The 22,111-nt window shown below is 37.4% G+C and overlaps 1 protein-coding gene across 3 annotated transcripts in view; it reads right to left on the reverse strand.

Annotated features, from left to right (window-relative positions):
- Gstcd (glutathione S-transferase C-terminal domain containing) overlaps positions 1–22,111 on the reverse strand; it is an 80,200-nt gene that overhangs the window by 32,400 nt on the left and 25,689 nt on the right. For all 3 annotated transcript variants that reach the window (XM_050120520.1, XM_050119052.1, XM_050119814.1), the window contains one exon: positions 16,987–17,080. In XM_050120520.1, coding sequence (XP_049976477.1) covers positions 16,987–17,080 — 94 coding nt within the window. The remainder of the gene's footprint in view (positions 1–16,986; positions 17,081–22,111) is intronic.

Genomic DNA, 22,111 nt, shown 5'->3' on the forward strand with positions numbered 1-22,111 from the left:
CCAGGAATCCACAAGGATGACTCCAGCTAAGACTCCTAGCAATAGTGAAGAGGGTACCTGAACTGGTCTTCCAATAAAATCAGATTGGTGAATACCCTGTCATTATAGAGTCTTTATCCCGTAAATAATAGAAGCAGATACAAAGATCCACAGCCAAGAACCAGGCCGAGCTCCAGAAGTCCAGTCAAAAAGAGGGAAGATGAATTATATGAGCAAGGGGGCAGGAGAATCAAGATCATGACTGGGAGATACTCAGAGACAGCTGACCTGAGCTTGTGGGAATTAGACTCTAGACCAACAGCTGGGAGCCTGCATAAGATGAATTAGGCACTCTGTGGGCGACACTTATGTAGCTTGGTCTGTTTGACGGGCCTCTGGCAGTGGGATCAGGATCTATCCCTGGTGCATGAGCTGGCCTTTTGGAGCCCGTTCCCTATGGTGGGATGCCTTGCTCAGCCTTGATACAGGGAGGAGGGGCTTGGTCCTGCCTTTACCCTTTTAGGGAGAGCATGGGAGATGGGGGGGGGGAGCAGGAGAGGAATGGAGGGAAGAGGAACTAAAGTTGGTATGTAAAATGAATAAAAAGTTTAAAATTAAAAATAATTATTGTACAGATCAACATGCATTTATATACTTTATGAGATGCTACTTTTGTTCATATTTCTCAAGATCTCTACAGTATCAGCAAATACATATTTCATTTTTCTGACATAGAAGAAAAACAACTCATCTCATTTCATACTAAATTAACTCACAAATATACTTTTCCAGGAATATAACATATACTCTCAAATTCTTTCATAATAGACCTAATCCTATTAAAACTAAAAATATCTGAGCTATGTATTTCCAGGAGTCAAGTTTTAAAACCTTATAATTAATGGGCACACCCCGCTTAGTGAGTTCTTAATCCAGCTTCAAAGGAGCACAGCAGAGCCCTGTCAGGGTGGGCGCCATGCTCTGCTCACATGATGTATGCAGAGAAAGAAACACCCAGAAACCTAGTAAGCCTTGAGGGCTTGTGGAAAAAGAGGCTGGACTTTGGCTGGAGCAGACAGGCAAAGGAACCGAACTCTGTGGTGTGGATAATGCTGAGGCATAAGCTAGCCACTGTGAAGGGCAGCCCCTTAGTTATGCATGGGTTAAGAACAGTAGGTTGGTAGGAAAGGTAAATATGGAAATAAAAATTTAAATTTAGAATCAAAGTCAAACTTATTTGTAATACAGTTAATTTCAGTTCATACAAAAATGTTACAACAAATTTCGTTTTAGTCTTTTTTTCTTTTCTTTTCTTTTTTTTTTATTAAAAATTTCTACCTCCTCCCATTTCCCTTCCCCTTCCCCCCCTCCCCCTCCATCCAGGTCTAGGAAGGTGAGCATACAAACAGACTATGTTCCCCACAAAGCCAGTACATGCAGTAGAATCAAAACCCAGTGCCATTGTCCTTGGCTTCTCAGTCAGCTCTCATTGTCAGCCACATTCAGAGAGTCCGGTTTGATCACATGCTCGATCAGTCGTTTTAGTCTTAAAGAAAATCTCAAATAATCACAGTACTTCAGCTGTAAATATTTTAGCACGTGTCCCTGATATAAAAAGCCTTTTGTCTAACATCATAATGCATGGTAGCACATCAAACAAAATTAATAATGATTTTTTTTTTTAAAACACTGTGACCAGAGACAGGAAACTCTCACAGAGACTTCCTGTTAAAAATACAGAAATCTGCATGTATGTGCCTTTATAAATTGTTTAGGTTAGGGATGTCTCAAATCCAACTAATTGGAACTGGCCAATCAGAGGAGGGTTAGAAATTCGATAACAGTTACAAAGGCCAGATGTGGCAAAATATAGAATACATCTGATGTGGGAATAGTTTCTTATTAATAAAGAAACTGCCTTGGCCCATTTTATTGGATAGAAAATTAGGTAGGCGGAGTATACAGAAGAAAATTCTGGGGGAAAGAAGGTTAGAGGAAGAGTCGCCATGATGCTCCCACTCCAGACAGACGCAGGTTAAGATCCTCTCTGGTAAGCCAGCTCGTGGGCTACACAGAATATTAGAAATGGGTTAGAACAATATGTAAGAGCCAATAAGAAACTGGACCTAGCCTGGCCAGGCAGTGTTTGAAAGAATACAGTTTCCGTGTAATTATTTCTGGGTATAAACTAGCCATGCGGGCGGCCGGGTGCCGGGGACGCAGCCCCGCCGCTCCTATTTCAACAGATGGCGCCCAGACGTGATGGGCTAAATCCACTTAAAAACCTGAGAAGGCTTAAAAATAAGGGAGAGAGAGTTTAACACAGATTTTTGCTGTTTTGTTGGTGGCGTGCTGTAGAGAGATTCCTGATTCAGCAACAGCAGCAGAGAAAAAAAGCTGCGTCATTTTAAAGCGCGGCTTCCTGGGGCTGTACTGCCAGCGTGAACTCTGGCTTTAAAGCATTTCAAGGCTTTTATGGGACTGGATGTTTGTGTTCCCGCTTGGGATCGGAGGAGAGTGCTCTGAGACCGTGCAGATGGCTCAGCGCTCCCCGCCTGCACCTGGGCAGAAGGCAGAATCAGGCTTAGGCAGGCGGAAGAGCATGGCGGATTCCTGCCGCCATACAGAGACGCGTTTTCAGACTGCGCAGTGCTCTGCGTGTCAGATTTGGCTGTAACTTGGATGAAAAGAGTTTCTGTGCTGCACACTCAGTCTCAGAATTAAACTGCTGATTGCGGCTCCAATGTGAACTGCTGTGTGCCTGGAACTGTGCTCAGCTCAGAAGCACCAAATGACTCTGAGGCAGGAGCGGCTGCTCCATGCTGAACTGTGCTGATCTCAGGCAGGAACTACCGTAATTACCTTAAAACCGTGCAGTTAAGGTTTAGACTGGGCAGGACACAGGCAGTACCGTATTACCTGTACATGGTGCAACTTAAGTTTTTAAGAAATGCTTAACATTTTAAGAAATGCTCCTGGATAGTAAAAAAATTACAGATTCACAATAAAACAGATTCAGACACTGTTGGATAAATGTACGTAGGCTTGGGAAAGAGAAGAAAAAGAATATAAAGAATAAAGTTAATGTCTTAAAAAGAAAAAGGGTAAAGTCTTTAAAGAGACAGAGTACAGAAGTACAGATAGTTATAGATTAAGAGAAATAAAGAAAAATAAGCCACGTAAAAATGGAAAATTCACAGAGAGTCTGGATTATGTACATTGTGTTTTCTTTAAAATTTTTGACTGTGAAGGAGCTAAGTACAGAGAGACATTTCATTATATGGGCTGCCAAGCTAAACCAAAATGGATTTCATGAGGGTATTATGATTTCAGAATTTGGGTCTAAGGATATGATGCTTTGGAGAGGGTCTTCTTTTGTTTTTGCAGAGGATGAGACCCTGTGGATTGCATCTATTCCGATTTGGTATGATAGACCACGCCCTCCTGAAAGGTTGCTGTGAACACCCTCAAAAAATTGCTTCGCTCAATTGCCAACTGAGATGAAACTAGCACACAGGTTATATCATGAACAACCTAATTAACGACGCCCCTATTCAGCAGGAAGCAGTTTGGAGAGAAAAAACTACGCCCATGTTCCCAAATATTGTTTATAAATGTTCTTTTACATTTAAAGGGGGATATGATATAGATATGAATAATTTGCATTGGTATGGATTTTATGGTCAATTTTGTTATATGTATATGTATTTTTGATCTTGATTAAGGTATTGTGATTGTGTAGTTCATTTAAAAATGTAATGTATAATTAGGAAATATAGGTTGTTAATGGATAATCATCGCTAATACTTAAGCTTGTAGTCATGTTAGTTAGATTTTCTAGATATATAGAGAGATATTTTAGTTAGATAGGCATTCTTCATATCTTTCAAAGGCTGCAGAATATGGCATTTAAGATATTTTAATAACTTAGGGTTTTTCATGACAATGAGACACATTTGCTCCTGGCAGCACCAATCTATTTCAAGAGGAAGATGGGCATCGAAGAGAATCCTTATGGAGTTTGATAGCCATTTGGGCAAGAAACTGCTCTTGCCTGGACTGTTGCATAAACTGGACACAGAGAACCCGCAGAGAGAGGACTGCTGAACTTGCCTAAAGGTGAGATGACCTTTTGGGGTTCCTGCTTCATGAAAGAGTCTGTGAGACATTCTGCAGGACACAGCAAAAAGTGACTGAACTGTCTTTGGAATTTCTTGCTTGATGAGAATGTCTGCTGGATACTATGGGCCTGTAGGCCGAAGATGGATGCCCCAACGGTACAGAGGAACTTTGGGTGACTGTCCAGGCAGCGAGATGTCTCTGTCATTTCTAGAGTTTTCTTATTTCTTGTTTGATAGGTAATATTATATCCTTCTGGAGTCTTTGATGGAGTTGAAGAATGGTTAGTTATAGTTTTCCTTAGTTATGATAAGAGATAAAATAGATATAAATATTGTAACTGTAATTCTTACTTGATAACTGTTTTGTTATATGTAATTTTACTATGTTAAAGTTAAAGCCTTTCTTTTTTGTTTAAACAGAAAAAGGGGAAATGATGTGGGAGTGATTTCTTATTAATAAAGAAACTGCCTTGGCCCATTTTATTGGATAGAAAATTAGGTAGGCGGAGTAGACAGAGGAGAATGCTGGGAAAAAGAAGCTGTGTGAGGAGTCGCCATGGTTCTCCCGCTCCAGACAGACGCAGGTTAAGATCCTCCCTGGTAAGCCAGCTCGTGGGCTACACAGAATATTAGAAATGGGTTAGAACAATATGTAAGAGCTAGCCATAAGGAACTGGAACTATCCGGGCCAGGCAGTGTTTGAAAGAATACAGTTTCCGTGTAATTATTTCTGGGCATAAGCTAGCCATGCGGGCGGCCGGGTGCCGGGGACGCAGCCCCGCCGCTTCTATTTCAACATACATCAGTTATACTCTTATGCTTTTCAAATATGCACGTACGCCCATTTCCCCAAATCCCAATTTTGTTACTGTAAGTATTAACACTGCAGATTTGATCCTACCACTGTGTCACAGGTATTACATCACAGAAACCACAGCTTTTCATGTTCACTAAAAGCAGCTGTGTTGCCTCTGCAAGTTTCAACATAGCTAGCACAACTTAAGGAGGTGACATCTCAGCTTTCTTCCAGCATTAACTTTCCACAAGTCTAGAAACTGCTACTTCAATGTACAGCATTTTACTGAAGAGCCATAGGGGATAACAGGTCATACAGTCCAGGCTCATTTTCAGGGCAGAGAAACCATGTTTAATATAACACTTGTACCTTCATAATATGGTTTTGAACTAAAAACAAGTCACTGAGAAGTCATATAGCCTTTAAGATGTTATAGCTTAAAGGTCTTGATATGTTGGGCATATAACTTAGTTTTTATCTTTTAGTTACTGACTATAGTTGATTTCATGGACTGTGGTTCTAATAATCTGATCCTGATGTCTAGATTTCTCTGTACCTCATGGCTTGTTGATTTTCCTAGCCTGTTCCATAGACATTAAGGCTTTGGGTTTCCTTTACAGAAAAGTGAGGTGAATTTAAAGAATTCAGACTGTGATTCCCCATACTTTAGGATATTTTATATTTGTCCAGGAAGTAGCTTTGATCAACATCTGCTCTATACCACACAAAATACAAAAGAGACAGTTTACAGTTTAACAGTAGAATATACATTTTTGTCTTACTTACTGTTCTAGGGCTATGAAGATACATCATGACTAAGACAGCTTATAAGAGAAAGCATTTCAATGGGGACTTGCTTACAGCTTCAGAGTGTTAGCCCATGACATCATGTTGGAGAGCGTGGAAGCAAGTTGGGCATGATAGTGGAACAGTAGTTGAACGTTTACATCTATCTGATCCACAAGCATAAGGTGTGGGGAGTGAGGAAAGGAAGGAGGGAGAGTCTAGGCCTGGCACAGTCTTTTTGAACCCCCAAAGCCCACTCCCCAGTGACACACCTCCTCTAACAAGGCCACATCTCCTTTAACAATTAGCTCCTGATCCTTCCTAAATAGGAATCAAACATTCAAGCCTACAGGGGCCATTCTCTCTGCTGCTTTGTGCTTTCAGGATGTGAGCTCTCAGCATCCAGCTCCAGCTACCATGCCTGCCTGACTGCTGTCTGCCATGCCAGTATGGATTCTAACCCCCTAGAACTGTAAGCCCAAATAAACGCTTCTAAATGCTGCCCTGGTCATGGTGCTTACCACAGCAACAGAAAAGCCAACCAAGATGCTATGCCAACTGCTATGCCAACCTGCCTTCTCTGCATTCTTCTCCAACTGAAATATTGTCAGTAACCTCATTGGTTGTACAATTAAATTGCAATTGCTGTAGGAAAATCCTTCAGCCAATAGCCTTTAAGCTACCTGCCCAACTGGGCATGGCCTCTTATAACATAAATGCCGATGTAACTCTTTCTTTCGGCTGTTGGATTCCCCGTCTGATCAGAGGACTGTGATCTCTGAGTCTACCCCTAAATAAATAACCTTTATTATACTCAATTCTGAGCTAGTGTGGGATTTTTTTTTTAGCGTCCCTCTTTATGCAATACTAGCATTTTTATTCAATTCTTTATTTATCAAGGAAAGCACTAAAGTGCTGAATCAAAGTTACATTACATATTATCTTAATGTGAAATAGATTTGTTAATTATTATGATTTTCTTTTTGAGAAATATAAGGATCAAATAATTCAGGCAACCTGTCTGAGAGAGCTACAGAGGATAGGACATGGTTTTAAATTCAAGCATACTTAAAAACTAAGTTTTGCCTATACTTCACTTTCAGAGTCTTAGCTGAAACAAGCTATGGTAGATTTGATTAATCAGCAAACTTCATAAATCAAATATATATTAAAAATTAATCCCTGCTAACTGAGAACATATCCATACCTGAGGCAACTGTAGGAATTACTACAGAACTAACACTTAAATGAAAACATGATAACTGTATATTTCCTCCTTTGATGGCAACTATTCTCAGTGAAAAGTATGTTCCCTCAAGATGACCCTTGGAAATATTTCAAACTTTTTTTCTCTGTTCAGACATTTTTATGTGGCTCACATTTCTTATCAGCTAAGGTGGAAGATAGAATAAAATTTCGTAGATACTTTATTCTAGTAGGTTTCTAGCCAGACACAGGAGCACATATTAGCTTAGCAAGGAAGATTGTTATAGAGCATCATAAACACAAGTCTTAGGGGAAGGTAATGTGCAATGAACAAAGCAGTTGAATATTCCAACGGCACTCTTGTCCAACTTGAAAGCTCAGATCAAATTCCCTGCAGATTTCATCAGTTTTACACTTCATCATCTCTAGCAGTTTGCTGCTAATAAGCCATGAGTGACCAATGGATACAATGTTTGAAACTTCCTTATCATGGGGAATGTTCAAAATACCTTTTGTGTGCTCTGGTTAAGCACGGTTGATTATTATTATTAACTTGTTTGTTGGCAGGGAACAATATGGAATACACAATAAATATAACTTCTGGATGATTATTTGGGGTCTGGGAAGCCGGGAATGAACAAATGGCCTTCCTACTACAGACTAGTTTTCATGCTCAGGGATTGGTTGCTTTCATGCTCAGTTGGTCAAAGGCAGATTTGGCTCTGGATTCATGGTCAGGATGTGCTTCTTTGGTTGTCTCATTTAACTTAGAGTACTAAAGGCTAAAAATGAAAAACCTGAACCAAAAATTAAAGTACTGAGAAATCTGCCAATGCTCTAAAAATTACAATAGCATTTCTCCTACAAAGAAAACTGACCTTTTAAGTTTTTTAATTATTATTTTTATTATGATCTACTGCATAGAAAACCTTCTGGGCTAGTCTAGCTCAGACAGCACGACCACGTCCAATCAGGTGAATATCAGACAAACTAAGGTTGAAAGATACCCACAAAACAATTGGTCTTATTTTTCCAAGTCATTAAGGTCAAGGAAGACAAAGAAAGGGAGTGTATGTGTGTGTGTGTGTGTGTGTGTGAGAGAGAGAGAGAGAGAGAGAGAGAGAGAGAGAGAGAGCGCCAAATGTGATAACGAACTGAAATAACTAAGAGGGGGCCTTTTCTCTGCATGAAAAGACATCAATGGGGTAAATTGCAAAATCCAAATAGGACCTGTGTTTTAGAAACTAGTATTATACCCATGGAAACTCGGTGGTATTTTAATTGTCTTGTTTGTTCGTTTGTTTTAACTATTTTCTTTTGTTTCTGTTTTAAGGTGCTCCAGGGTCCTGTGCATTCTAGGTAAAGGTCCCAGTTCTGCTTATTTTAGGAAAAACACTCAAAAGTATGCACAAAGAAATGTAAGCTTTTCATCGGAAACTATCACAAACGGTTTAAGGGTAGAGGCAGGGACAATACATAAAATGAGAAATGGTCAAAATATTCATACTGGGAAACATGACTAAAAGTTAGATTAGAATTTTTTGTACTATTCTTGCAAGAACAAACAGTTTTAAAGCGTGTAACAGGAATACTTAGTTATGGTGTTACAAAACATACAATTCAAGTATAGGAAAGGGTCCTTGACTTCATGGAATTTACCCCTTCACAGTTTCCCTTATCAAGAAATTAAGTTGTCACTTAAATATTTCTCTTCAGTTTATGTATATGAATACAGAACTATGACATTACAGCAAAAAGGTAAAAATTTCAGTTTTTCAAGCAAACAGAATACATAGCTTAAATACTTTGAATGTTTTCCTGTTACTTTCAAATTGGAATAATATTACAAAAATGTTGCCAGAAACCCTTCAGTTCATTGTAAAGTAATATTTGAGTGTAAACTAATATTTAAGGATATATATATACTTAGAACTTGAGGTTTTATAATTTAAAATATAATTTATATAAACATTTTAAAATCTAAAACCATTATTTTCAGTTTTAGTATACCTAACTTAAGATGCATTTATGCCACAAACTAGGCATGAATTAGGTTCTACTGGTCATGTAAAACACAGCTCCAGAACTTCCTGAAATTCCATGCTTTTTCTAGCTTCAAATGTGTCCCTTTCCCATGTTAACTGTTAAAATTATGTTTCCGATGTGAAGATTCAGATGCCAATAAGAGTAGTCTTCTTCCACCCCACAATTGGAATCAATCATTCCTCATGGGAGTTGCCATAAGTCTTTATTAAACAGAGTTTATTGAGGATGTCTTAATATATACATTAAACACTATGCCAATGTGGGCAATGGTACCCTCACACTAGGGAACCTGAAATAGGAAGATTATAAATCCAAGGCTATGTAAGAAGCTCGAGGCCAGTCTGTAATACAGGAGACCCTGTCTTAATCAGCCAACCAATCAAAAAATCAACCAACAAAACAACAACAGCAAAATCAACCAAGTCAAACCAAAATAAAAATAAAATTCACTATCTAAGACACTGTGATATCTGTAAATGGCAACCCAGAGCTGGAAATGTCAATTTTATGCTACAATAAACATGGTCTTCAAACATGACCAAACCATTATTTGGGAAAATGTTAACACCTGCTTCTGTTTTCTTTGAAGTAATAGGGGAGACATGTAAGTAAGCATCTCAGCTGTAGAACTATATTCACTGGGACATACCCACCCAGGACTCATTATTCCTGTGTTTCAGTGTGTAACCCTCTCAACTAGATGCTAACTGACTCAAAACAAGGAGTTAACTCTGAATAAACTGTGGTTTGCCATGGTATTAAGAATGCTAATATTCTTAAAAAGCATTAAGGATAATCTTTCAGTTTAAGAATACATTCAACTAAGATTTCAGGTAAACTTACTATTTCAATCTGTCACTCATATGTCCCCTTAGTCAGGTGCCCACCACTGAGCTGACAGCTTCATGAATCATTTATTAGGTGACAGAAATTATTCAGGGGAAGACTGACTGTTTTCCATATGACAGAGTCCCTTGGGAAAACACTTGGAATCTGGCCTCAGGGAATGGAGATGCAGACACTTGCAGCCTGACAACAAGGCAAAGAAATGTATTGCGGTCTTACTCACAATTTCTAGGGCACTGTCTTCCCAGTCCCTAGCTCTTGAGTTGCCAATGCCCAAGTAAAAAGCCATGCTAGGACTAGAATGCTCAGATTCCCACAGATTTAATAGGGGTGACATACCACACAGACAGAGAAGACACAAGAAGACACAAGAAGTAAGACACAAGAAGAAAGAGACCTTACCATAGTTATAACATAGGTACAGTCAACAAATGGGAAGTAGTTTGATAAATATGATCTGCTAGCAGTCACATAATAGTAGAAACAATGCTGGAAATAGATTAAATTATTTGATGTAGCACAGATAATAAAAACCCAAAGAGAGATATTGGGGTTGAACCTAAAGATCAGAAAAGCAAAGCAGCCAAGCCACTAGAGAGCTCTTTCCTCTAAGAAATCCTCAGACTAAAAGGCAGCAAGTTCCTGTCTCATCTCGGCTTACATTCCTCTCTAGTGCTGGGATTAAAGGTGTGAGCCACCACCACCTGGATTGGTTTCTGGCTGATTTAGTGCAGCCCAGGGTGGCCTGGAGCTCACACAGATCTTTGCTTCTGCCTCCCAACATAGGATTAAAGGTGTGTGACACCACTGCCTGGCCTCTAGTGGCTTAGTTTTACCTTCTGGTCTTCAGGAAAGCTTTATTTATAAAACATAAATAAAATATCACTATAATTTGAAGTAACCATATTCCAGGAACAAAAAAAAATCTAAATTTGTCTAGGAAATGTGAAATTCTTAATATATTCATTTTATGTGATTTTAATCAATTTATTTCAAATTTAAATGGTTTAAACAAAGAATCAGTAATTGGAGGGTTATCACAACCTATCCCCTGAACCTTCTTCCTCACACCTTTGGTGTTTTTAAGCACCACTGTCTAGAGCAGGTATGATCGCTAAAAGTAGCTTTCAGGGGAAGTTCTGTATGGATTTAAGTAACTTATGAACTATTCTTCTAAAATACTGTCACTAGATTTCCTTTCCCTAAGTTACTCAGTTTTATTGGGGCCGTGGTGATGCAGTTAGCACTGCACTAACTGCATGTGGCTTCACAGGCAGAGATCTTCATGAACGCTCTAAGTGATGACTATTATGACACACAGTATGTGGAGACCTCAAGTCTTACTTAGTTCAGCTGATTAGACAGGCATGTGTCTTTTTGTGTGGCACATAATGCGTTCTAGTTACTTAACCTCTCCAACAGCTTCGACTTTCTCATTGCAGGTGATGCCTAACGTCTGCCTTGGCTCTGAATGCCCATTTTCCCTGCCAGCTGTCTCCAATTCAACCTACTCCCTGCTTTGAAGGCTTATTGCATGAGCTCCTGGAGAGGTTTCTTTGTCCTCTGACATGAAATGCACTTGGACAGTGAGGAGCTACGGTCTCTGCCCATTGTCAGAGCTCCTCTAAGAGCTTTGTGAAATTTTAAGTGATGGTATTATTTAGTCCACAAAGAGGAGTGTGTCTGTGCATGCGCATGCGTGTGTGTGTGGGGGGAGGGAGGGACGGAGGGAATATGAGAAAATACAAATGTGGCCCCCTGGAACCTTTGATCAATAAATACTATTAATATCTAGTTTGTTAAATGTGTATACTGCTACAAAATACTATTTTCTCATGGCAATACGCCAGAGCAAAGTCTTAGTAGAAAATAACTTATCTTTAACACAAAGAAGTGTCCTAGGAATTAAAAATGAAGTGCAATCTGTGTGATTATACATAACATGTTTATTTTGGCATGGAAAACATACAAATTTCTATATTTATGAATAAAGAATATGGTCAAATTACAAATGTGAGTACAGATTTCTATATAAAACAATTTATCCACAAACAAGTCTATAAAATATATGTGTATGTACACTATGAGGTTCACTACTAGTACCGTGTATGTATGCTATTAAATACAGTTTTCTAATTATAACAACATTTTGTCTTTACCCCATGCTTAAGGATACTATCTTTCTTTCTGACAAATCAATCTTAGACAACTACACTGCTTCAGTGCTTGTGAGAGAGTGTGCTTGCACAGCTCCTGAGGAAGTCTCCATGCTTCAGGATTCTTTGCAGTAGGAGCTGGCCTAATTAAATAAAATAATGAATGAGTTTGGGCACTGAGAGGAAGTAGTTTAAAGCACAGAAGAGAATAGTTCATTGTAGTTGAGCTAATTTTATTATAACAGTCTGGAATAGCAAAGAACATGCCAATTTAGCTGAAAATGCTCATTAGTTTAGTAAGCAGAAAAGTAAGGACACTCATTATTAATGGCATCATCCCCAAATATAATTATTACCACTTAGGTACAAAAAATAATTCTCGCACATTCAGCCATATTAAGAGGTTTTAAGTTTAAAAATGATGTTATTTCCTGTGAAATGTTTAAAAATATGTAAAGGAATATGAGTTAAATTATGTGAGAAAATACTTCTTTCTGAATGTGTAAAATAGAATTAGTGTTAACTAGAAACAGAAGCTGTCTTTCAGAGCTTTCTGGGAAAGTGTATATAGTTGGTATATACATTTGCCAGCATTTTCTACAGCCAGCTCTTTTGTCTTCAACAAGAGTGACGCTGATGGCTGCAAATGAGCACTTTATTACAAGTATCTTTGGTTCAAAGAAAAAGGTTTTTTCCATTTCTTATGATGCCATACAGTAACTTGAACACTACTTAAAACAAAAAATTTACCCATTAATAATTTAAATATTTACAAAATTTCAGCAAAAGCTGCTTCATTATAAAGCATCAAAGCCCATTAACTGTGGTATCCAATTATCTGTGATGATGGGAAAACTAATAAAAGGGAAAAAAATTCCTAAAAGCCACTTTCTTGATGTGCACACATATCCCAGCCCTAAGAGAACGTGAATGCTACTGTTACATGGAAAGACAGACAGATGCTTTGATGTCCCAGGAAGGTCTCTGGATGGCAGTGAACTCTTTAAAAGTGATTTTAGCCATTTGTGTTTCTTCTCTTGAGAACTCCCTATTTATATCTATACTCCACTTTTTAATTGGGTAATTTTTATTTTTAATTGGGTATATTTTAGTATTTTCCTATGCCGATGAGTTCAAGCCTGTTCCCCACATTCTTTTTACCAGATTCAGGTGTCTGGTTTAATGTTGAGGTCCTTAATCCATTTGTATTTGAGTTTTGTACAGGGTAATAGAAATGGATCTATATTCATTGTGTCCCCTTAGTTTGAGTATGTGTGTTTTAATTTTCATTCAATTCTAAAAATAATTTAATATCTTTCTTAATTTCTGTCTTAACTCAATTTTCAATCAGCTGTGAATTGTTCTGTTTCTCCAGCACCCTATGTGGCTTAAAATCTTAAAACCTCATAGTATATGGTTCATTTTATTTTACTTAACTTCATATTATTTTATTTTATTTTTCAGACAAGGTCTCACTATGTAACCCTGGCTGGCTTAGAATTTCGTTATAGCTTAGGCTTGTTTGGAATTCACAGAGATCCATTTGCCTCTGCCTCTTGAGTGCTGGGATTAAAGAAATGGGTCATATATCATTTTATATCTCTTTTTTTCTGTTTATAAATCATGAAACCAGATTTCCTTCTCTTCAGTTTTAAATGTGTGTTAAATGTGGTGTGTGGTCAAAGGGTAGGTAGATAAAAGTGTAATTTTTCTCTACTATAAATGGATGTATTATGATTTTTTTTACTGATTCTTTGTGGATTTCACTTTATGCATTCTGATCTCACTTATCTCCACATCTTCTTGAATCTGCCCGTGTACGCTCCAATCAAAACCAAATTCAAAAGATCCTTCCCCCACCTAATCCAAACAAAATAAGAAAAGAAAACAAAAACAGACTGAGTCTTTTTTTTTCTAATTAAATATGTCAGTCATCTATAACTAATATATATACAGATGGACCTAAAATATTTTGGTATGAAAAGGAGGAATTTAGTCACAAGGAAGAGTTTCATATGGCCTGAGGCAAGAACATTTGCCTATCAAATAGACTAGAAGGGAAGGACCTGGCCACAGGTCACCTATACAGGTGGGTAACCAACTAGGCTTTGACTCCAGGAAGGTGGCAATATGCAACATGGCTTAAATAAACAAAGTGGCATTTGAACTGATTCTTAAATGATGAGTATAATTGAATAGGAAAGAATAGTGGGAATTATGCTACTTAAACTGGTAGAAAAAAATTGAGGACAGAGATAATTACTATAGATTTAACAGTGCAACTGAAAGGTGACTATACAAGATCTAAGAAGAGAAATAGGCTAAGAGTGTCAGACTGAAGAGACAGAACTGACTCTAGCATGAGGACAAACACTCCCTTTGTTAGTAAAAATTAAAAAAATGGTTCTTACAAAAGGTGTCAAATTATTTATATATAATTAAATGAATATAGTAAGAAACACCAAATCTAAAATGCCAGACAATTCTGCCTTGGTTTATCCATGACTGAAAACTCTTTAAGTAAAAGCCAATATATATGAATAAACCATGGTGATTTGCTATTATCTCTTCCTATTTTTCATAATATATATAAAAACCAGATGAAACAAAGAGATACAAGAAGGGCTAAGGTTTCAGGTCAGTACTAGCTTGATTTCTCCATGTTCTATCACTTAAATACGAGTTGTCTTCAACAACAGGGTCAGACTGTCAAGTTCTGGAGGGTAACCAATAGCACTATCATTAGGATATGAGCTTTTGGGTCTATGGAATCTCACTGGCCAACAACTACAAAAGGACTACATACTCCTGACTCTGGCTTTTTCTTGTCTTTTCTTTTAAAATTTCCAGATTTATTTTATTTTGTGTTTTGCCTGCATGTATGTATGTGCACCACAGGTTACCTGGTGTACACAGGACCAGAAGAAGCATTAGATCCTTGCATGGTGGTGAGATACCATATGTGTGCTGGGTTCCAAACCTAAGTCCTCTGTAAGAGCAGTAAGAGCTCTTAACCACCAAACCATCTGTTTGCAGATGGTATCTGTGGTATCCAGTAGGGGCAGTGCGGCCCCATCATAGGACTACTCCATTGTAACTCTTTTTATGTATGTTATACACATATTTTAAGAAGCTTTTACAGTGGTTGCTTTCTAGTGTCTTTTCCCAAAGGATTTTAGTGTTATTTATCCCTCCCAGGATTTCCTCCTCCACTCTGCTCTCCCCTCCTCCACTCCAGTTTAACTCTTCTTATTCCAATACTCCCTTTTGACCCTTTACAACAGTACAGCCATCCCTTCTAGCTACATGTGGGTCACTGTGACCCAAACTGGCCAAAGTACAGAGAACAAGAGAATGCTGAATGGTCAGCCCATGGAACACAAATACCTCAACTCCTTCTCTCAAGACTGAGATCATTGCAGAGAGGGGTGCAAAGGGTGGAAGAGCCAGAGCCAGAACATAATTGCATCAAAACAGTGTCTCTGGACAGAGCAGAGCAGCTACACATATGAACTCACAACAGTTGTGATGGGATGTGCAATAACTGTGCAAGCCCAAGAAAGACCAGATCTTAGCATGGAGAGGGGAGCTGGTCACGACGTCTCATGCCTACTATTGGTAACTGTTGGCTGCTGAGATGTAAGTGTGGCCCCTGTGAAGTAGACCATGCTCCATGGAAGCTCACATTTCTGACTATATCTGAGAAGCACAAAATACTTTTGACAGGTTTAAAAAAAAATACACCGTAGAATGAGTAGGACATGGAGGAGGGGACCTGGGAATAGTTGGAGGATGGGGGATGAATATGAACAAAACACTGAACAGATTAAAAAAGAACTAATAAAATATTCTCTTAAATTTACTTGTAGCAAAAATAAAACTAAAGAACAAGAGAATAATTGAAGAAATAAATCTCTGCTCTATGCTAAATTTTTTTTACTGTTAAAGCACTTTAGAAGGTATTTAAAGATTAACAAGCTCCCTTTACATGCTTTTTGGAGTGTTGGAAAGCACGGAAAATCCAGTCTTTTAAAAGGGCAAAGGGCTGAAAATCGGTGTAATTGGCACCAAGGCTGCCCCGAGGATATTTCTACCAATTAGGGACCTGCACTGGAATAGCAGGATGACGAAGAGAAGCTTGTCCTCGACCGTCTCTACAGAGCTGGGGCAACCATGACTACCAAAAGCAAAGCGCTGGAAGCTGTAACCCCGAGAAAACATGTACAATAGTACCATCCAGCAACAAAGAAGGATGATCTCAGCTCCAAACAAGGACGGACAGACAGACAGAACTGGAAGCTAAAAGGCTAACTGTTATAGTCTTAAGTTCTACATTTGGAGATGTGTGAAATGAGGAAATATTACCTCTATGAGATTTACCCTTAACCACAAACTGTTGAGAACCACAGATTAAGGTGACACCAAACTGAATTCACACACTAACATTACAAAACCACAGGGAATTAAGTAACCAAGAGTACATGCACCAGAAGAAATAATAGCAGAATTAGAACCCCATTAATATTAACTATATCAGTAAGTATCCAATGTAAAAATTATAAAATCAGGAAACTGAAATAGGACTATGGAAAGATTTATTTAAAAGAAACCAAATATAATTTAGGACAATAAAATAAATAATTCTTTAGATAAAACACCAAGCATGAAAGAGATATTTATTTAAAACAAGATTTTTAAACAATTGAGGAAATGATTAAAAATTACTAGATGATGAATCATTTTTCTTAATTTTGATTAAGTGTGATAAATGAAATTGTAGCTATTTATGTCATTTGTACATTCTAAAATATAATACAATGAGTTTTAAAATGTGTCATCAAAGGAAAAAAAAGAATTAATGAAGTCAATGTAGGAAAATGTGGAAAACATTAAATCTGTGTGATATAAAATTCTAAAAATAAAAAGAAAACGAAAACCCACTGGATAGTTAAATACAACTGAAGAGACAATTTGAGTATTGTAAGATGGCTCTGAAATGAGTATCCATACTGAACATAAAACCTTCACCATTAAGCAAACCAAAGCTCACCTTCCTTTGGGCTGACAGCAGCAGGAAGGCTGTTCCAGTCAAGGGTCCAAGAAGGACAAGGGTGTGGAGAAAACATCGCCTCAATGCCTTTTTCCTAAAAAGGGAAGGAAGCTTAATAAAATCTGTTTTCAAAGGAATAATTTCTATTTCATGCACTGACAAAGATAATTAAAATTAAAATTAAAATTAATCGTATGTGGACCAAAATATTTAGTTCCATAAGAAAATAGAAAATGTTATAAAAAATGTCTGTTCAAAATATTATTTTGAAATCAGCATATTGCTATTATTTTTTATTTGAAGTAATAAAAAAAGTAATGCTGAAAACATGTAAAAGTAGTAAGTCAACAAATATACTAGGTCAGGAATAGAGAAACAGTTAAAAGCATTAGTTACTCTTGCAGAAAACCTGGATTTGGTTCCAAACACCCACATGGTGGCTCATAGCTATCCTTAACACTACTTATAGGAAAGCCAATGTCTCTGAATTCCTCTGGTACCAAATAAGTATGTGGTGCACATACAAATACACACATATATATAAAACACCATACACATAAATAAATAAATCATATACATATATGGTATAATAAAGTCACTTGAAAACAAAATAAATTTATAGAGATAAAAAGAAACCTGACATTCCATAGCTCATCAATGACATGAAAAAACACTTATTTAAACTGTAAGCTACTTAAAAACTCAACAAAATTCACAACCCAGAATGTCACCTTATCAGTTTATCTGATGGTAGTATCTCTAATAGATTCTAAAATTTTAGAGACAAACTGTATTTTTTATTCATTAAATTGTCTTTTAGGGTTCTTTCCTATATTAGAAATCATGTATCTATAGCTAGGCATGGTGAAACACTGCTTTAATCCCAGCACTTGGATCAGGAAATGAAGGCTAGCCTGGGTTACATAAGACCCATCTCAAACCAATCAATAACCAACCAAACATTGTAAATGTATTATTTGCTCTATAGACAGTGACATGACACATATACAGATTTATAATATTCCAGTCACAAAATGTACCAAATCCTACAACACAGATGACCACAGTTCAGATATCATCTCTAGGGAGCCTATAAAAGAAAACACAGCACCAGGCATGGTGGTACTCATCTCTAAGTCTCAGCACTAAAAAGTCTGAGATAGAATAGCTTCAGCCCACAAGTGAGGCCAGAGTAGTCAACATTAAGAACCCTCACCTGTCTCAAGAAAAAATAAAACATAACAAGTAAAATACAATAAAAATTAATGATAATTCACCTTTAACTATCTAGTAACAGTTATTCATGAGATTACTTTCCATTATGAAAACTAAATTGAATTTGGGTCCCAAAAGAAAAAGAGAATACTAATTTTACTAGGGATACAGATATAACTATAGATCTAGAAATCAAGTACTAGTTTCTAGAAGAATAAACAACACATCTCTCTGAATCACCTATCTCATTTCTATTACCTTTACTCTGATTTTGCTATTACTCATTTCCAATCTTATTCCTGCTTTAGGGTCTTTTGAAAAACTACAACTATATTGAGATACTACTTGTACACAACAAAATGTAACTTCCTCAAGTATACACACTTTAGAAAATGGTGTAGGAAGTTCAAAAAGCAGAGTTTAACAGAGTTTTTTTGCTTCATTTGCTTGTGGTTTATTTAAGAGAGGTCTTCCTGATTAGGTGATAGCAAAACAAACAAACAAACAAACAAATAAAAAAGCGCAGTTTCTGAACAGCAACTTCCTGAGTCGTACTGCCAGCACAAACTCTGTCTCTTTCAGGAGGCCGAGCATTTAAATGGGTATGTAAGCAACGTGTTCCAATCTGCTTACTGGCTCAACATGGACCCTCTGCATACTTGGAACTAGGATGGTGTGCACAGCTTGCAGAGGCAGTGAACATGCCTCTGCCATGTTGGACTGGGTGGAGCAAGCAGGCAGGGCTATACTGGCCCCAGCCACACCCACTTAGCATTAAAAAAAAAGGATGCTTCTGGTAGGAAAATAATTACAGATACAAAATAAAGACAGATTCAGATTTTAAAAAAAAAACCTCTAAATGAATCGCAGTGTTGGATAAATGTATGTAGGCTTGGGAGAGAAAAGAAAAAGAGTACAGAGAGTAATAAAAAGAAGTAAATCATTAAAAAAAACAAAGTCTTTAAAGAGACAGTAAACTTGTAGAAAAAGTAATAGAATAAGAAAAATAAGCCATGTAAAGAGGGATTATACACAGAGAGTCTGGATTATATAAACTATAGTATTTTCTTTAAATTATTTGTGAAGGAGCTAAGTACAGAGAGTCATTTCATTGTATGGACTGCTAAGCTAAACCAACATATATATTTTAGAGGTATCTTAATTCCAGATTTTGGGTCTAAGGATTTGCTACTTTGGAAAAGAGGTTCTGCTTTTGTTTCCACAGAGGATGACAACCTGTGGAATCCTTCCAGACTAATGTGGTTTGATAGACCAAGAACCCATAAAAGGTCGCCATAAGTGTCCCCCCAAATTATTTCACTCAACAAAAACAGGAAGCGTTTTGGAAAGAACTATGCCCACATTCCCTAAATGATTGTTTATAAATGTTTGTGTATATTTAAAGGGGGATATGCTATAGAGATTTGCATTGGTATGATACAAATTTAAGATCGATCTTATTATATATATATGTGTGTGTGTGTGTGTGTGTGTGTGTGTGTGTGTGTGTGTATTTCTGCTCTTGATTAAGGTATTTTATTTGTGCATCCCATTTAAAAATGTAATGTATAATTAAGAAATATAAATTAATAGATAACCATATATAATAGTCAAGTTTGTAGTCATGTTAGTTAGGTTTTCTAGATAAATAGAGACATATTTCAGTTAGATAGGTATTCTTCAAGTATTTCAAAGACCTTCAGAATATGGCATTTAAAATATTTTAACAACTTAGGGCTTTTCATGACAATGAAACACATCTGCTCCTGGCAACACCAATCTACTTCAACAGGATGATAGGCATCAAAGAGGTTCCTCATGGAGTTTGTTAGGCATTTGGGCAAGAAACTGCTCTTTCCTGGACTGCTTGATGTTATGCTATATGAACTGGACATGCAGGACCCAAGAAAAATGACTGCTGAAGTTGTCTAAAGAAGGTGACAGTCCTTCACGGATTCTGATTCATGAAAATGTCTGTCAGACATTCTGCAGGACACAGAAAGTGACGGACAAACTGCCAATATAGGTGGAACTGTCTTTGAAATTTCTTGCTTCATGGAAAAGTCTGCTGGATACTATGGGCCTGTAGGCCGAAGATAGATGCCCCAATGGTACAGAAAAACTTTGGGTGATTGTCCATGCAGTGACATATCTCTGTCAATTCTAGAGTTTGGATGTTGCTTACAATGTACTTCCTGTTTACTTAGGTAATATTATGTCCTTCTGGGGTCTTTGATGGAGTTGAAGAATAGACGGTCAGTTACAGTTTTCCTTACTTATGTAAGAGATAAAGTAGATATAAATATTGTAACTATAATTCTTGCCAGATAACTGTTTTTATATGTACTTTTACTTTGTTAAAGTTAATACTTTCCTTTTTATTTAAACAGAAAAGGGGAAATGGTGTGGGAGGTCCTTCTCCATATGTGTTGCTTTTATTGGTTAATGAATAAAGAAGCTGGCTTGGCCTGTGATAGGGCAGAGTAGAGACAGGGGTGGGCGACTAACTGAATGCTGGGAGAAAGAAGGCAGAGTCAGTGAGAAGCCATGGAGCTGCCAGAGGAGAAAGAAGAGAGAGGCCAGCCAAAATCTTACCTGTAGTCATGAGACTTGTGGTAAAAGATAAAATAATAGCAATGGGTTAAGATATAAAAGTTAGCCAGAAATACGCTTTTAAGTTATTGGCCAAACAGTGATTCAAATAATATAGTTTCAGAGTGATTACTTTGGGAGTCTAGGTAGCCAGGAAATGAATAAGCAGCCTCCCCAACAACAGAAAAGTAAATTGAGGTATTAATTTTTCTATATTTTTAATCTTTAAATATAATTTAATGACTTATTTAAATTCTATTTCTTTAAATCTATTTATTTAAATTTAACTTTAAATCATCATCTTAAATTTAAAGACTGAAATCTTCCAGAACAATAAAGGCTATTGCCATTGGCCTTGGCTACATCCCAGAACTTAATGGCAAGACCCAATTGTTAAAGACACCACATATGTCAGAGACAGGATTTGGATGAACTGGACTAAAATGACCTGAAAGCTTTAACAGTATCTATAGGTACCATGCAAGCTACCAAGGGAGAAAAGCAATCAATAGTTCTTCTGAGCAGTAAAGGCTATGAACCACAAAAATGACAAGCATGGATGATATCCACAAACGTGCGATAGTGGAGTCTTCATCCTATGGTTAACCAATAGCTATCTAGTTGGACTTAAGACCTGCTTACTGGAGGGAAGAATTCATGCCTAGTACTGTAAACATAGCCAACTACCTATGTCTGTTGACGTCATGGACCCTAAGGAGAACACACTACTGCCTAACTCAATTCTAAATACTTAACCTTAAACTCACAGATAAGGGTAGCCTCACCCCAACCAAAAATGCTTCTGTTTGCAGCAATGAAAATTACTGCAAAAATCCACAAATGGTCAAAATGCAAAGAGTAAGAAAGAGTACATTATGTGCCAAGCCCAGCTGATACAAATATAACACAAGGCCTAAGGTTCAGGGAGCATTAAAGAAAGTACAGATTAAAACATCCAGGGGGCTAGTATGTTTTCTTCAAGATAGTGTCTTCAATATATGGCAAAGAAACTGCTCCCATGAAATTATTATGCCAACTTCAGATTAGGGAAATACTACATGACACTATCACTAGATGAAAACTTATAGGCAGTTACAGCTACTGAGAGAGAACCAGTCTGCCTCAAAAAAGCAGTCCCAAAAGTACCCTACAACAGATGGGCACAGGCGATCGCTTCCTATGTATAACCCCAGCAGCACAGACATTAAGGGCAACATTGAATAAATGGGACCTACTGAAACTGAGAAGCTTCTGCAAAGCAAAGGACACTGTCACTAAGACAAAAAGGCAACCCACTGACTGGGAGAAGATCTTCACC

This window comes from Alexandromys fortis, unplaced genomic scaffold, assembly GCF_014885135.2.
Source record: "Alexandromys fortis isolate MF-2015 unplaced genomic scaffold, M_Fortis_MF-2015_v1.1 scaffold_19, whole genome shotgun sequence".
Lineage (NCBI taxonomy): Eukaryota > Metazoa > Chordata > Mammalia > Rodentia > Cricetidae > Alexandromys > Alexandromys fortis.